Source organism: Capricornis sumatraensis, unplaced genomic scaffold (genome assembly GCF_032405125.1).
Source record: "Capricornis sumatraensis isolate serow.1 unplaced genomic scaffold, serow.2 scaffold13, whole genome shotgun sequence".
In the NCBI taxonomy this organism is placed as follows: domain Eukaryota; kingdom Metazoa; phylum Chordata; class Mammalia; order Artiodactyla; family Bovidae; genus Capricornis; species Capricornis sumatraensis.
This window is the reverse complement of record NW_027184624.1, coordinates 1,626,206-1,644,659: the sequence shown is the minus strand read 5'-3', so window position 1 is coordinate 1,644,659 and position 18,454 is coordinate 1,626,206. Positions and strand designations below refer to the sequence as shown.

The window sequence follows — 18,454 nt, the reverse complement described above, 5'->3', positions numbered from 1 at the left end:
TGTGGGACTTTTAGACTCCAGAGTTTACACCAATACCCCTCTCTTTTCTTCCTCAGTCTCAGGCATTTGGCCTAAGTTTGAAAATTACATTATAGGCTACTTTGATTTTTAGACCTTCAGACTTGGACACCACTGGATTTCCTGGTTCTATAACTTACAGACAGCATATCATGGCATATCTCAGCCCCCATAATCATGTAAGAAAATCCCTATGAAAAATCTCCTCTTATATATTTATGTACCATATACCCTATTGGTTCTGTTTCTCCTGAGAGTCCTGCCTAATACACAGGGCTGATTCAAACTTTATTAAAATAGATTATGACTGGAACCACAGAACATTTTCCTTCTCAGACGTCATCAAACAGAAAACAAAAAATACTTAAACATTCTTGTGCTTGCTGTTCAGCACTCAGTTGGTTTTAATTAACCATTTAAAAAATATGTTAAAAAATGGACAAAAACAGTTTTGAAGGACACATAGGCCCTAGAAGGTTACACGTAACAGAAAATACCCAAGGAAGTACCTGCCTGTCACTCCTGAAAAGTTTACGGTTGACCTCACAACTTTTGAGGCTGTCTGCACGGTGCCCTTCTTAATACCCTTCTAGGTTCTGGCCTAGTTTCAAGCAGACACTCAGACAACACTGGGTTCTGACCCTATGGAGATTTACTTGCGCACAAGGAAGTTCATGCTTCAAGCCCAAGCCCCAGCTGGGGAATGGTCGCCTTGAATCTTCTGGCCTATAGCTAGAGAGAGTTAGTGAGGGGGGTGTAAGGATAGAATCTGTGAGTGAACAAGCAGACAGATATTCTGGAAATACTTTTAAAGGTATTCAAGAGAGAATGCTTGAATTATATGTGTGCCAAACACCTGTTCTGAGCCATCCCAACTCTCCTGACTGAGTTTCGCCTCCTGATAACTCTGGTTTTCAGTTATGGGACAATAGACTCATAAGGGAAAAAGGTCCTGCTGTGTCTGAAGACCATACCGTGGGTTGACTGTTCTAGGACAAATGAGAGGTCTCATCAGCCGAAAAGAGCATGCAGAGGTCAAAAGAAAGGGGAGCACTTGAGTGGGGAGGTCTTTCACGCAGACTTTTATTTATTCACTTATTGTTGGCTGCACTGCTGCATGGGCTTTTCTCTGCAGACAGCTGAGGCTACTCTTCATTGCAGTGCTTCAGCTTCTCATCCTGGTGGCTTCTCCTGTTGCAGAGCACAGGCTCTAGGTGCTCCAGATTCAGTAATTGTGGTGTGTGGGCTCAGTAGTTTTGGTGCACAGGCTTCATTGCTCCACAGCATGTGGGATCTTCCCACACCAGGGACTGAAACCATGTCCCCTGCATTGGCAGATGGATTCTTAACCATTAGTCCACCAGAGAAGCCCTACAAAGACTTTTGAAAGCACAGCCACAAAGAGGCACAAAGAAGAAACCAAAAGGAGCTCTTATATTTGCAGAGACAAATGTGTTTTCATGGAGAACAGGTGGAAGAGAAGCAAAATTGGCAATCAGTAACTGCTCCCAGAAGTACCTAGGAAACAAGTAACTTCTGTTCCAAAGAGGCAGAGCTGGTGGTGGTATTCCTAGCAGGGCAGACACTCTGCTTGCCCCAGTTATCCATGGTTAAGTTCAGAAACTATGGACTCTGGACTCCTGACTCATGCCCTGTTCCATCATGCCACAGTCATCAGGAACGCCTGAATCTTTTCATCAAACCCTTCCTTTTCACTCTACTCTGAAAATTTCTGATGAGAACAATGTGTTAGTTTCTCTAGGGTCTTCATTAAACTGCCCAGATTGTTGCTTTGATTCTATCAAAGAGTCAGCACTCTCCTCCTGGTCCCAAGAAGCTCTTTTACTCAATGAGCAAACCTCTCCAGAAACTTCTCCAAATGGTTTAATTCCTTATTTCAGTTTCTTCCCCAGGATCATGCTTTTCCCCAATAAACAGCATTTGGCAACCATTCCATATTCCAAGTGCTAAGAATGACTGTTTCATATCCTGAAATATGAGCTTCTGAAAGTGAGCACAATCCCTCTTATAAAGTCTGTATCATTTGAGTTGGGTCATGAAGGATGTGTTTGTCAGGTGCATGGTGGGAGGTCATTCTATGCAAAGAGACTATATTGTGCATAGATACATGACCATGTGTGAGCTAAAAGATGAAAATGAGGCCTCTAAGGACAAATTGGGATAAGTGTTTTTCAGTACACAGAGGCATTGAACTTCTAATAGAAATTTTTAAGCAGTGGAGTGATATGAATCGTATGTCTTTTAGTAGTATGTATAGTAACCTAGAAACCAACTCTGGAAAAGACCCTGATGCTGGGAAAGATTGAAGGGAAAAGGAGAAGGGGGCAGCAAAGGATGAGATGGTTAGATAGCATCACCAACTCAATGGTAATGAATTTGAGCAAATTCTGGGAGACAGTGAAGGACAGGGAAGCTTGGCATGCTGAAGTTCATGGGGTTGCAATGAGTCAGATATGACTTAGCAACTGAACACACACACACACACAATAGCCTTGAAAAGGGAGAAATTAATGCCAGTGTCTTAGACTCTCAGTGTCTTTTGAATGAAACTGCCCTGATTGTCATCTCTGACTGTTTGTTTTTATCTATAGAGTGGTGACAGACTGACTTATCAGGACTGTCCATTTAACAACACTGGAAGTTTTTTTCCTGGGCTTCCTGGTAATGAGCACTTACTTGGAATTAGTGCTTCCCCATAGTGCGAGTGGCTGGGGATGGCCTCACTTGCTGCATTATATCCAGATACTATCAGTTTGGGAATGTAACTCTCCAACGCAGCTGGTGCCCAAACCCAGACTGTTTCTCCCCTATTTACAAGGACACTCTCACACTTGCCCTATGAAAAGGAAGAGCAATGTTTTGTAGGGTCCCACTTTCAGGAGCCCAAAGATGGCGCATCAAGCTAGCCCCAGTACACCTCTCTGCAGGATCATACGACCTTGCTGGTGTGTTTCAGAAACCTATTTGCCCCAAAGTACTTCAAATTTCCCACAGCTGATTGGACCATGGTTGGCAAACTAATCCAAGAGTAGTCAATCTATTCTTTGCTCACTAACTGAAAATGTATAGCCTGAAGTAAAAAGATGAATTGTGTCAAAGGGATTCTTCCCTTTAGGGAGATAAATAGGGAGTACCAAAAGGCTTGGCCATTTAGCAGCAGAAACAGTAGCTTGAAGAGTGTCAGAAAGTGGAGTAAGGATGGTGGGAGCTCATACCCTGTACAAGAGAAGTTAAGGGGGAGCTGGAAAAATGAGGGTGGGCCAGCATGCAGAGAGAACCAAGATCTCAGGAAAAGGAAAATAAGAGAGTACTCAGACTCCAGACTGGTTTTAGTTTTTATGTTTATTTTGGATGTAGAGGGTGGTGAGAAGGTAGAATGAGAGGCTTCTAAATTAAATTTCAGATTCTATTAATATTTCTATCATTCTTTCACTATCTTATTTCCCTGAACATTTTCTTTTAAGTTACCTGAGTGGATTTTTGTTCCTTGCTCTTTGTAAGCATTTAGAATGGTATGGTGGCTATTGTTTAGGGTTTCCAGGAAAGCTTTCTTCCAACCCTCACCTTGTAACACAATCTGATTCCTGGCCACAGGGAAGAAGGCTGGACATGTCCAGGAAGTTTTTGGACATGAAATGCTGAAACTGGGGTGAGAGTTTGGCTGGAAAGAGAGATCTTAAAATCATCATCATATACATAAAAACAAGGAAATAATTTTTATAGAGCATTTTCAACATATTAGGTAGTGTGTTTGGCACATTATATTAATATCAGTTAATTCTTACAATAATATATGGAGATTATTTTTCTTTGGACACGCAGAAACTGAGGCTTAGAGAATTTAAGTGCTACAAGGTCATACAGTGGATAGGGATCAGAGCTTGGATTCCATCCCAAGAGAGGGGTCAGTCCACAAAGCCCACGCTTCTCCGGCTATGTTGGGTGGCCTTCCAGTTTACGGGAGGACAGTAGGTCTGTCGTCTAGGACGATATTAATGGCGAGAGGTCTGAGATTGGAACTCTAGGGCACTCTAACTCTTGATAAGAGGATTTGGTAACAGAAAAAGGGAAGATGAAAAAAAAAATTACAAGATGTAGCACACATTAGAATCCGGTACATGTTTTTCGAGCTAATTTGTTATTCTCATTTTAGAGGTTGGGAACTCCAGTTTCAGTTACTTGATCGAAATCCATCTGCAGAGACTAACCCAGACCTGGCAGTGGGTGAAGGTCTCCGAACCGGGCAGCGGCCGAGTAGGATGCAGGAACTACATTTCCCAGTACGCTTGGCGGGAGGGGGCGGGGCCGGGCGGCCGCAGATTCCTTCCCAGAAGCAAAAGCGGAAACAAAAGAGTCTCGCCGGCGTCCCCGCCCGCACACTCGCACACTAGCGCTCGGGCTCACTCAGAGCAGGCACCCGCGCCCAGAGCTAGCCAGACAGCCAGCGACCCGGGAACCCACCCGGCTGAGCCAGCCGAACAGCCGGCGATCCGAGCCCGCACTACCCCACACCCCCGAGCCCTGCAGCCGTCCCCCGCCTGCCAGTGTCCCAGCCGCCCTCCGTGACCGATGGCGCTGAAGCGGATTCAGAAAGTGAGTGCCGGGGCCGGGCCTGGGGCAGCGGGGCGGGCTTCGGCTCGCTGCCCACGCTGACCCCAGTGGTGGTCCCGAGAGACGCGCCGGGAGGGAGCGTGCAGGGAAGATGGGCTAGGGCGGGGACCGGGGGCCAGAGACGCCGGCGGGCCAGCGGGCACCCGACAGGTGAGGTGGGAGCAGCGACAGGTCCCGGGTGCTGGAGGTGCTTGGAGGCAGGGGGCCCGATGTGGTTTCACGCTGGAGCTGCGCCTGGGGATCCCTGGCAGGAGAGCTTCTTCTGTCTCCAGACCTCCAGACCTATGTGGCGCTGGGTCACTGGATTTTGCCTTACACCCGGCTAGCTTTGGCCCTTGTCATGCTGCTTTCTTCATGCTGTTTCTGAAACCTGTCCTCTTTTATGATTTTGCCTTCCCGTGCTCCCGGGAGGGCATGGAAGGTGTGATGGGCCTGCAACCTTCCTCCGCGGAGCTGTTGGGTTTGTTCTTTCTCTCCTCTGCGGTTGGCTCTTGCTCAGATGCCCGAATGGGCTGGAAAAGCCCATCTGGGGCCGAGAAACCAGGAGAAGCCTCCTGCCCCTTCTATTTTGGTGCCTCTGCTGCTGCCACTTGAGGTCACATAGCTGTAGTGAAAACATAGTTGCTGATACACAGCAAGATGACCTCCTGGCTGTGATTCATGGTGAGTCAAGCCAAGCAAGTTTTTTTTTTTTTTCTCGCCATGATAAACTTATATGTAAAGTTTGAGACACAACAGAAACTGTCACAAATTAAATAGTTACATGCTTTGACACATGGGTATAGAATGAGGAAGAAATGTGTATATACATTAAACAAATATGTTTCCGTCCCAACTCAGTGTAAGGAATTGTTTTCTCATGAATGTTTTTTGCTACCGTCTCTAATGTGAACATGTTACAGACCTGAGATTGGGGCGTTTTCTTTCTGTTCACTTTTGTTTCTTGTTGGGTTATTTAGTCTGTTCCCTTTCACAAGTTTTAGGCTTTACTGTTATGGTTCATGTGGAGAACATTGAGAATTTGTTTTTTTTAATGAGAAATGCTTTCAGCAAGTTAAGCCAGAGATGGACAGCATGTTTTGTAAAGGATTTCAGAAGAAATACTACCGAAAAAAATGTTTATCAACTTTTTCTGGCACGAATCAATAGGGCAGTGATAGGGAAGTATACATTGTATTCTCAGTTACCATTGATGTCATCTTCTGGTACAGAGGACAGCAACTTTCTGACCCAGCCAATTTGGTGGTGGTGGTGATGGGGAGGGCTCAAATGATCTGAGATCTGAGAAATAGTGTTATTTTTGTGCCTGTTAAGGTTACTCTCACTGTAAAGCACATAGCTAAAATCAGCATGTGTTGATTAATATGTTTTCTGATTTGAAGATAATGCAGTTACACACTTTTTTTCATATACATGATTCTAATTTTGAAACCCCACTCAGCATCTTTGCCATGCCTTGTGTACTTTTAAATGATGATGTAATGTTGGCTCACATTTGAGGTAAACACACATTTTCCAAGGAAGTCTTAAAATTCCATTTCCTTCTTCCCTAGTTGTGAGAGTTTTTTGCAAGACTACATGTATAGTAGCTTCAAATAGTGTAAAATATGTTGACAGTAAGTGAACATTCAAAGAAAATGGACACTGTTAAGTGTCCTGGGCAGTTTATCAGTCTTCTTGCTGAGCCAATGTATTTGGCTTATATTTATAATATGGCATATACCCAAATCATATTTTTAGTCATTATTAGTTATTATTAGTTTATAACAGTGTTGTCTGGTTAAAAAAAAATTGGATATGACATAGCATCCCATCTCTGTATGTCAATCTTTGGCTCCCCTTCTCTGTTACCAAAAAAAAGTGATTTGTACAGATCTCTTTTCCATTAATCACTTGTTCAGACCAGTCTCAACTTTAGGAAGTATTTTGTTTGATTCTCCACATTTTCTCTTTCTTTACTACCTTCTTGATGAGAAGTGAATTCCAGGGGAGGTATGCTATTTGCCATATGAACAGTTAAGTTACAGAGCCCTCTTTGATATCATCAGTATATAAATTCTTTTTGAATCTTCCATGCTTCAACGAAAGAATCCATGTTATTAACTTTTGGCCTCTCTTTTAAAATGTGTTAAAGTAACACTGTCAGATAAGGTCATTGGGTTGCGATTTTCCTGGGCCTACAGTGGCAGGCTTTGGAACTGTGCAGAACCTTAAAGTACTTTCAGGAGTGAAAAGCAGGGGAACAGCTTCTAGGGTAGTACATCAGAATCAACCATGGGACATTTCAGACCATCCCCACTGCTGTAGTCCATGGGGTTGCAAAGAGTTGGACACGATTGAGCCACTGAACTGAATGAACCATTGCTGTAAACGGAGAGATGCTGGTGAGTCCCTCAGATGGGCTGCTGTGGAAAAAAGGTCGTGAACCGCTGACTGACATTCTAGTCTACTCACTGTTGTTCAGAGAAGGAGCTTGAGGTTTGGAGTGGAGTGCTTTGTCCAAATTAATCTCTTAAGAAGTGATTTGGCATGTTTTAAAAAGGTCATGACTTCACAGTTTTTCACTTCATAGGAAAAGGTGAAAGATGGTTGAATTCAATGTTTATTTGTATGAATATACAAAGCATGCGGATATGAGTGCTTAAAATATATTTCTATGCTAAGAGTATGCTAAGTTATTTAATACTCTAATTTAGACATCCAGTGCCAGTTTTGCATGTCAGCTTATAAATTCACACACTCTTTCTCTATTTTTAGATACAGTGGAAGATGTCACAGTCACTTAAATCACTAAAGGGAAAAAATTCGAACAAAGTCTGAGGAAAGATACCCTCAAACATGTCTGAAAAAAGAGTATAGTTTTTCAGGTGGACATTTATTATTTTCTAGAATTAATTCTGAAGTGTTTCTTCTTCTTTTTTGTTTTGTTTTCTTTTTTTTGAAGTATTTCTTCTATCAGTGGGGCTTCCCTGGTGGCTCAGATGGTAAAACGGCTGCTTGCAATGCGAGAGACCAGAGTTCGGTCCCTGGGTTGGGAAGATCCCCTGGAGAAGGAAATGGCCACCCACTCCAGTACTCTTGCCTGGAAAACCCATGGACAGAGGAGCCTGGCAGGGTACATTCCATGGGGTCACAAAGAATTGGACACAACTGAGTGACTTCACTCTCTCTATGAATACCAACTTCTGTAAACATATTTTGGAAATCATTTTTTAAATTGCAAATATCATAGTCCTAAATGTCTTGAAAACCAGAAAAAAAAAAAAAAAGGAAATTCTAACACAGTTATCATCTTAGTATTTTCCTTCTAGATTTGAGTTTTGCTTTGCAAATATAGCAACACAGATGACTGTTCCTCAGTTTATACTTCTGTCAACAAAATGGAATATTTATATTTTTAATTTAATTTCAGTTTAACTTAAAATGTATATATATAATATAGATTAAAATACAACTTTGTAAGTGTTTTGAGCTGTTGAATTTTTTGATTTGTACAATTTCACATTACACTACTTTTTGTCAGTCTGGAAAACCTTCTGATACTTCAAAATTGCAACAACAACAAAACCCCAACAACAGCAAAACCCCAGCCTTTTGTGGATGAAACATCAAATGGGAGAAGAAGCTATGGTTTCTATTCCTGGCTCTGTGACTTACTAGCTTGTTTCCCTATCCATACAATTATGCTGCTGATAAGTAAAATTGGCATGTATGACATACAACGGTTACTCTTTGCTAAACACTGGATTAAGTGCTTGACATATATTATTTGATTTAATCATTAGTGGACCCACGAAGTAGAAATGATTATTATCCCTATTTTACAGATGATGAAACTAAGGCCCAAAGATTTTGAGTAATGTACTCAAAATCACATTCTGTAATTGTAAGTGGCAGCTCTAGGAGTCCAAACCAGGCAGTTGGCTCCAGAATCCCTGCTCTTAACTATTTCGGTATATCCAGATGGACTCACATCTTCTATCTGTTGTACTTAAATTGAAGGACATAGAGTCAAATGAATTTATGGGCATGTTTTGCAAACTGAAACATTCTATACAAATGTAAAGTGGTATTATAATTAATACCTTGGCATATTTAATCATCTTCATAGACACATCATTCAGTGTGTTGACTATGCATTGTAAATTTCTGCTTTAAAGTGATGTGCACTAGATCAGTTAACATGGTAAAAGAATAATAAAACTTTGTTTATCTTTGTTCTATCACTTTAAATTTTTCCCCTCTGAAAGGATTTAGGAAAAAATGGTTGTAATTCATAAATGTTCTGTCAAAAGAAAATTTCTTTGTGAAGTTTTTTTTGAGAAAATAGTTTATGAATTAATCTAGCTATTAGTTCCTGTAATGACTTTTAAAAGTAGTCAACAGTTCAGATATGTTAGAAAGATTTTCAGATTATAAGATTAAGACTCCAGGTTTTTTCCATTAAAAAGGATATGACTGAAAAAGTTTTAAAAAGAAGGAACACATTATTTGTGCTTGTTGGTAGATAAATGCTTTGCCTTGAGAAGAAAGGAAGAAAATGTTCTTTTTCTAAAAGGACACTATGAATTTTTCTGCTTTTAAATCTTTGTAATTAAGTTCAGTCTTTCTTTTGCCTCCAGGATCATGTATTTTTCTTCTTATATCACAACAAACGTGTAAAAAGATTAGATAACCTATCCTACTTTAAAAGTTCTGAGGTTCCTTCTCTGTGGAAATAAATAGCATAGATCTAAATATGGCAGTTTATGCCTATTTTAGGAAGCCAGGCCCATATAAAAACTAAACCTAGCAGGATGTGGGATTGCCTCCAGCAAAGCAAAGTAGCCTCCTTATTCATTTTAGTTCCCTGAAATACATGTAGAAAACATATTTAATGAACCCCACTAATCAGAATGATCAGTTAGTAATACTTTCCATCAAACTGAGCTAATGGTTGTCTATAATGAATTGGCTCCTCCTCCCCCTTTTTAAACACTGGATAAATTGAGAATATGTTTAATTAAAAATAAGTATTTAAATACTTATCCTGTCTCCTCTTAACCCTGTATGCTGGCTTCAACAATACTGAAATAGGGTTTCCCTGGTGGCCCAGTGATTAAGAATCTGTCTAGTCCAGGAAGATCCCACATGCCTTGGAGCAACTAAGCCCATTTGCCACAACTACTGAAGCCCATGCACCTAGAGCCAGTGCCCGCAACAGAAGAAACCACCATAATGAGAAGCCCATGCACCACAATGAAGAGTAGCTCCTACTCACTGCCACTGGAGAAAGCCCACTCACAACAACAAAGACCCACCACAGCCAAAATAAATAAATCTTAAAAAAAAAAAAAAAAACTGGAATATTTAATATAATCCAGATTTGTAGGTTTGGGTATTGAGGGACCCTCAGGGCACCTCAGAACAATTGACGGCAAGACAGTTTCTATTTTTGTTGGTCTTTATGGCCTCTGAGAAGCTGAGGGTTTTCCCCCCAAATTTAACTTGGTTCTGGGCAGAATCTGAAGGTTCAGTTACTTACATTAGACAGTAGTGATAGATAGGCTCCTGTGTTCCAGGAGCTGTCCTCGGTATGGGGAGGAAACCACCATGACACACTTCATCTACCACTGTGGGTCGGATCACCACCATGCTCTGGAGCTTCCTGTCTTGCCTTTTCCTGGATGTTGTCCCCACTCTTCTGTATTCATATTATCCTGTTTGCATGGTTCTTCTCCTTCACTGACAGCTTATTAGATTCCTACTTTCTTTTCAGATTTAGGAAAGCCTTTCTATCTGGGGCGAGGTGGGGGTTGATTCCTTCTCCTTTGTTAGCAGTGAAATTAACCCAATGGTTTTCCCTCCAGGTTGCCACCCTCCTTCTGTGAGCAGTTTGGATTGCTCTAGGGCATCACTGACTCAGTGGACATGAGTTTGAGTAAGCTCGGGAGCTGGTGATGGACAGGGAAGCCTGGCATGCCGCAGTCCATGGGGTCACAAAGAGTCAGACACGACTGAGCGACTGAACTGAACTGAGAGGGAACCCAGCTGAGGTGGTGACCTGGGCCTGTTCTTCTCTAAACCCGTAAAACTCTTGAGGGTGTTTTTTTGCTTCCCCCAAGTTTTAATGTGTTGTATTTTCATTTAGTAAAAAATACTTTCTAATTTACCTTTTGATTTCCTTTTTGGTCCTTGAGTTATTTGAAAAACATGATTTATTTTCCAAATAATTGGAATGTTACAGAGCTTTCTGTTACTGATTTCTAACTTAATTCCATTGTGATCATAATATGTGTTATTATTTGATGCCTTTAAAATTTTTGACCTGTTTCATGGTCAAGAATACGGTCTTTAATTTTTACTTACACAGTAATAACATCCTTCTGGCATTCAACATAGATTTTGGAATGAATAGTGTTTAGTGATTTCTAGTCTTAATTTTGCCCATCTCTGGTTGGCATCTTTTGTTTAGTTGCTCAGTTGTGTCTGACTCTGTGACCCTATGGACTATAGCCCACTAGGTTCCTCTGTCCATGGGATTCTCCAGGCAAGAATACTGGAGTGGGGTGTTGCTATTTCCTTCTCCAGGGAATCTTCCTGATGACCCAGGGATTGAACCCCTGTCTCCTGCATTGCAGACGGGCTCTTTACTGTCTGAGCTACCAGGGATTTCTAGTCTTCATTTTGCCAGTGTCTGGTTGGCTTCTAGGCTATGGTCTAAGGATTGAATGCACCTTGCTGATATTTTACTGTTTTCTTGCACTTTTATGAGCTTTCAGAACAGGGATGACAAAATCAGTTTAGTGGATCACAAACAGCAGTTTTAAAAATAGGATAGATAATATTAGTGCTTTGGATATAGTAATGGTGTTTCATGAGACCTTAGTTTTAGTTATTTATATGTGTTCCTGTGCATGTGTGTTATGTGTACTAGCTTGTGGTGTATAATCCTTTTTTTTTTAATAAGTAATTGCTGTAATGAAAGTTTCAAAATCACTGTCCCATAGCATAAGATCTTTAGGTAAGATCACTGTTGTCAGAAATACATGCCATATATTTATGCATGCATGCATGCTCAGTTGCTCAGTCTTTGTGACCCCTTGGACTTTAGCCTGTCAGACTCCTCTGTCCATGGCATTATGCAGGTGAGAATAATGGCGTGGATTGCTGTTATTTCCTTCTCCAGGGGATCTTCTTGACCCAGGGATTGAACCTGTATCTCCTGTCTCCTGCACTGGCAGGCTGATTCTTTACCACTGGACCACCTGGGAAGCCTACCATATGTTTATACATATACCTATATGTGTACATATATATAGAGAGAAAGCAAATGAGCCTATATACATACATACAAGCACACATACAGACATACATGTACACAACATGTAAAATGTTCTAGTCTTGGAACATTTCTGTTTGATACAAACTGTCAATGCATACAGCTGCAGTATTCAAGAATAGTACTGGGTGATACTAAGAGAGATTACTTACCTTATTATGAAAATGCTTATTAAGTCCCTACTATGTGCCAGTCATTAGGGATGAAACCAAAAATGTAAATATTGGTAGATAGGTTTGTGTTTTAAGTAGGCTTTGAGAAATAGGCTGCTGCCTTTTTTCTTTTTCCCTGAAGCATATCTTTCTTGGTTACTATGAAATAAATGATAACTTTTGATAATGAGGCATTTAAAATGCTCTGTGTTGCATGTTCCATCATGTGTCAAAATTCTGTTATGTATGTAATTTCCTATCATGTTTTTCTTGCTTTTCAGAGTGTCTGAACACAGACGCTCTCAAAGCTTGTGAAGTAGTGTTCATTTCTATCCGTTTATAAGGGAGAAGCCTCCTGGGAAAAGATAATAAGAATTCCTTTTCATTCCTTCATTTGTCACACTTAGGTTTCTCTTAAGCATGACTGAAAATGTGCAAATGGCCTTAATTCAGTACTGGAGCATTGTTGGCTTCAGTGTCAAATGAAAATAATATGCTCTAGTTATTACAGCCTTGAGATAAGTATTGTTTTGCAGTAGGAAGAGTGCTGATGTGGAAGTCAGATGGTCTGAGCCTTTGTCCTGGCTTTGGCTTTGTGACCTTGGCCAAGAAACTCATAGTCCTTATTTTCTTTATCTAGAAATTTAATGGGTTGAACTAGGTAACTACTGTGGCCTTTTCTGACTTATAATTTTCAGCACATTTAACTAATGTCATGTGCTGTTTTCCTTTTGTCCTGTAAACAGCAAAAATGGTCATAAAAATAAATATGAAGCAGTGGTACTGTTTTGCTGCTACATGAAACTTGAATTAAAATTCTGTTTTAAATTGTCAGAATTGAAATAAATGTGGGTATCTTCAGTTCAGTTCAGTTCAGTTGCTCAGTCGTGTCTGACTTTGAAACCCCATGAATCACAGCACACCAGGCCTCCCTGTCCATCACCAACTCTTGGAGTTCACTCACACTCAGGTCCATCGAGTCGGTAATGCCTTCCAGCCATCTCATCCTTTGTCATCCCCTTCTCCTCCTGCCCCCAATCCCTCCCAGCATCAGGGTCTTTTCCAATGAGTCAACTCTTCACATGAGGTGGCCAAAGTATTGGCGTTTCAGCTTCAGCATCAGTCCCTCCAATGAACACCCAGGACTGATCTCCTTTAGGATGGACTGGTTGGCTCTCCTTGCAGTCCAAGGGACTCTCAAGAGTTTTCTCAAACACCACAGTTCAAAAGCATCAATTCTTCGGCGCTCAGCTTTCTTCACAGTCCAACCCTCACATCCATACATGACCACTGGAAAAACCATAGCCTTGACTAGACGGACCTTTGTTGGAAAACTAATGTCTCTGCTTTTGAATATGCTATCTAGGTTGGTCATAACTTTCCTTCCAAGGAGTAAGTGTCTTTTAATTTCATGGCTGCAGTCACCATCTGCAGTGATTTTGGAGCCCCCCAAAATAAAGTCTGACACTGTTTCCACTGTTTCCCCATCTATTTCCCATGAAGTGATGAGACCAGATGCCATGATCTTAGTTTTCTGAATGTTTAGCTTTGTGTATAATATAAAATTAATGTATCTCTAAAGATATATTACCTTTTGATTAAAGAGCATTTATTTGAGATGCAAATAAGATTTATTTCTCTTTTTATACTGGTAACATAATGTGATTTTCTCATTCCATTTAGCATCCATCTGTTTCACAGGTATCTTTTGTACTTTAAAGATAATTTTAGGAGTTCCCTGGTGGTACAGTGGATAAGAATCCTCCTACTAATGCAAGGGACATGGATTCAATCCCTGGTCTGGAAAGATTTCATATGCCACAGAGCAGCTAAGCCTGAGCTGCAACCACTGAAGCCCCTGTACCTAGAGCGTGTGATCCACAGGAAGAGAAGCCACTGCAATGAGGAGCCCATCATGCACTGCAAGTAGAGAGTAGTCCCTGCTCACTGCAACTGGAGAAAGCCTGTGAACAGCAACAAAGACCCAGTACAACCAAAAAAAAAAAAAGATTATCCATATATTTAGACAACTGCCTTAGACAACTGCTTTACATATAGTAGATTTTTTAGATTCAAACTAATGCATTTATGGAGCACCTTATGTATTGGAGAAGGAAATGGCAACCCACTCCAGTATTCTTGCCTGGAGAATGGACGGAGGAGCTTGGCGGGCTACAGTCCATGGGTCGCAAAGAGTCGGACATGACTGAGCGACTTCACTTTCACTTATGTATATAAGGCATATGCAAAATATGATAAGAAGATGTATGGGAAAGCAAGGTATAAGCAGCATTATCTGAGAACTTTTAAACTAATAAAGATATGAGATGTAACACAACAACTTGGATACTAAGGAAAATACACCATACTTGAGCATGAAGGGAGTCAAAGGTGGGAGAGGCCGAATTTATTTGGGGGAAATCAGGAAAAAGTCTATGGAGAAGATGGAATTAGATATAGGTTTGGAAGATTGGGTAGCATTTTTTTTTTTTTCTATCATAAAAGAAATCCATGTTTATTATAGAAAATTCAGAAACTGCAGACCAAAAAAGAGTAGAATGGGATTTCCCTGGTGGTCCAGTGGCTAAGAATCCATGTTCCCAATGCATGGGACCCAGGTTCATTCCCTGGTCAGGGAACTAGATCCCACATGCCACAACTAAGACTGAGAAGAGCCAGATAAATAAGTAAATATTAAAAAAAAAAAAAAAAAAAAAAGAATGGGATGATGGTGTTGGGTAGCAAAGACATGGAAACCAGGTTCGTAGAGGAAGTTACAGAAATGCAAGCACTAGAAAGTACATGACTTATTTGGAAAGGAACAGATAATCCTGTTTTGTGGGGTCAGAAAATAGTACGAACTTAACACTTCATACTGTGGAGGGCCTTGAATACCTGTATTGACAAGTGTTAGTTGCTCAGTTGTGCCTGACTCTGCAATCCCATGGGCTGTAGCCCACTAGGCTCCTCTGCCCATGGGATTCTCCAGGCCAGAATACTGGAATGGATGCCATTCCCTTCTCCAGGGGATCTTCCTGACACAGGGATCGAACCCAGGTCTCCTGCATTGCAGGTGGATTCTTTACTGTCTGAGCCACCATGCTGACAAATGTGTTCTTAATGCAGAAGTTGGGGGATACCATTGAAGGTTTTTAAGTAAGGAAGTAACATTCTTAATCCTATTGCTAGATATACATTCTTTCCCTCATAGAACACAAGATTCTTTACCGTTTATAGATTTGTCACAAAAAGGGATGTATAGAGTGCCATACAAATACAGCAGGGACTCTTTGAAGGGTTCAGGGAAAGCCCCCTTAAGGAAATGGTATTTAAGATGCGACAAAGTGATTGCATGTGTGTGTGGTGGGGGGCATGATTAAGAGTCTTCTGTCTAAAAGGAAATCATGTTTGAAACTAGAGACAAGACAACATTTTGGGGAAGTGAAAGTCATTATCACTGATACAGAGAATGGTTGGGGGAAAGTGGTTGCACATGTGGGGCTAGAGAGGGGACAGATCCTCAAAGTCATTTTAAGGATTTATAAATCTTCTATTAAGGCTAATGAAAAACATTGAAAAGGTTGACAAGGTACTTTAAGATACTTTGACCACAGAGTGTTAATAGAAAAATAGGTTAGTTAAGACATTGTTGCACTTGTTCATGTGAGGTCCAGGAGGGTCTGAGCTAGCCTGATGGCAGAGGACATTTGGAAAGAGGGATATATGCGAAAAGTTGTAGGCTGATTGTACTACCCGGCCTTTTTGAGTTGGTCTGACCCACCACACCTCCCTGTGCTTGGCCCTTCTAGTCACATCTCAGGCTCTGGGCCTTAGAGTCTCTACAGACTCTTTGGTCTACTGCCCAGTCTGATCCCAGATTCTTTAATAGTGTCTCCCTTGGCTTTAATAGTGTCTCTCCTTGGCTTGTTTTTCTGAAATGTCTCTCTGACTTTTCTCAGACTCTTCTGCCCTTTGGAACTCAGTTTTTCTACATGATGGGTCTCCTCCTGGGACCCTTTCATTGGGAGGATTTGGACTAAAGGGGAATCTGAACAACCTGGTACTGGTTAGTGTAGAGGGGGATGGGGCATGCAGGAAGGAAGGAATCATGGTGATCCCAAGGTTTAGAGTTCAAGTTACTGGAATAAGTGCATTTTTACCATAATCTTCATAAGGTGGACTCACAGTTTTTACTGGGATACCTTGAATATGTCAAGATATATTTTTATATATGTAAGTCCTATAGTGGAAATATTATGTATGGTGGTGGTTTAGTCACTAAGGTGTGTCTGATTCTTGGGACCCCATGGACTGTAGCCTGCTAGGTTCCTCTGTCCATTGGATTTCCCAGTTGAGAATGCTGGAGTGGGTTGCCATTCCCTTCTCCAGGAGATTTTCCTGAGGAAATATTATGTATGAAGTGAAATTCGCTCAGTCATGTCCCACTTTTGCGGCCCCGTGGACTGGAGCCTGCAAGGCTCCGCTGTCTGTGGAATTCTTCAGGCCAGAATACTGGAGTGGGTAGCTGTTCCCTTCAGGGGATCTTCCCAACCCAGGTCTCCCACATTGCAGGCGGATTCTTTACCAGCTGAGCCACCAGGGAAGCCCAAGAATACTGGAGTGGGTAGCCTATCCCTACTCCAGTGGATCTTCCTGACCCAGGAATTGAACTGAGGTCTTCTCATTGCAGGTGGATTCTTTACCAGCTGAGCTACCAGGGAAATATTATGTATAACAGGAGATCATTAAGTCTTTTCTTTAAATGGAAGTCATGTTTTAAACTAGAGGCAAAATAACATTTTGGGAAATTGAAAGCCATCATATTGTGGTACTGTAGAGAGCACTGGGGGAAAGTGGTTACAGATCTGAGACACTGGCTAGATAATGTCCCTAAGTGACCTCCAACATTTATTCTAAATTGTGCTCTTTATAGTTCAGACTCAGTAAATATTACTTTGATGCAGCAAAGTCAATAGTGTCATTTCTTTCTTCATCATCTTTTTGTGTGGGATTTGGCTGTGATATCATTTTTAATAGACAGTCTTTGCCAGAGATACCTTATCCAAAGAGACAGTGAAGCAGCCAGGACCTTTTTATTGAATTGAATTTGGTTCCTCTAACTTAATTAGTTGGGTGTCATCATCATTTTGAAGTCTTCCAGAAGGAATCTTCATGGTCTAAAATACTTTTTTTTTCTTTTCTTTTAAATTCAAGGGCTTAGAGAAGTTCTGTATTCAGAGACATTTCTGAGAATTGTTTGACATCTCCTTATTGAAATAGCTCTAGTCAGCTGGATAAGGAGATCAGAGTCTGAACTGTAAGCCCATGAATTGTTTATTTACAGACAAACCAAATATAGCTCATATATCCTTTTAGAGACAACATAAAAAATGCAATCCAGTAAGAATTGCTGTCTTGTTTTAGGAGTTTTGAGATAAAGATGGTTGTCACCTTAATTAATTGCCTGTTGAGCCAGGATTTTTTAAATAACAGTTTCATATGCTTTGGATTCAGTAATTTAGATTTTGGACTGTAAATCAGTTCCTGTGCGTGGGCTGCTAATGTCTTTTACGCATACCCATTGGGATATATATTTTATCTATTATGGAGAGTGAGACCTTCTGAATGTTGAGACTAGAGAACAACAAAGCATTTTCAGTCTGGTCAGCACAATTTGTTGGAGAATATTTACTGCATCCTGTCATATTAAGGATGATGGTAAATAAGGAAACTCTGACTCGTCAGCTTTCCTTCTCCACTGTTCAGATTGGGCTCTTAGCCTCCTGGGAGCTGAGAGATTAATGAGGCTTCTCTTCTCTTACATTCCCTTCTTTGTTTCCTTTTATTTGTTTACTCTCTTTGAATTAGGCTGCCTCATCTACTTTTAGATTTTAAGTCCCCTCGAGGCAGGGACTGTGTCTAGGTTGGTTTTATGGAGAACACTCAGCATATTGTAGGGATGTTATAAACATGCCATCTGTGCCAATTTAAAATTCAGTTTCAGGCCTCTCAGTACTTTTCTTTGTGTCTGGTTGGATGTACAAATCTGAAATAAAGTAGAGGTGCTTAGCCATGTAAAGCTATATAAATTGATTAAGTACATGTTTTTGTGGATTCATAGTGCTTTTATAGTGCTAGTCATAGTACAGGAACAGTATCTTGTAATCTGCTCTTCATTACTGTATCTTGTATTTTTTTGTGAAATTTAAATACCCTAATTATTATTATTATTATTTTTTTAATTTGAGTGTCAGATTGGAATAGAAAACTGCTTCATTGACATGGACTATTTTGGGGGTATGCATTCACCCCTTTGATATTTATTGCATAG

At 40.8% G+C, this 18,454-nt stretch overlaps 1 protein-coding gene across 1 annotated transcript in view; it reads left to right on the top strand.

The window, feature by feature from the left end:
- The first annotated feature begins 4,581 nt into the window (after positions 1-4,581).
- LOC138072371 (ubiquitin-conjugating enzyme E2 D1) overlaps positions 4,582-18,454 on the top strand; it is a 37,421-nt gene continuing 23,548 nt past the window's right edge. Inside the window, exon 1 of the mRNA XM_068963467.1 lies at positions 4,582-4,632. Coding sequence (XP_068819568.1) covers positions 4,609-4,632 — 24 coding nt within the window. The 5' untranslated portion in view covers positions 4,582-4,608. The remainder of the gene's footprint in view (positions 4,633-18,454) is intronic.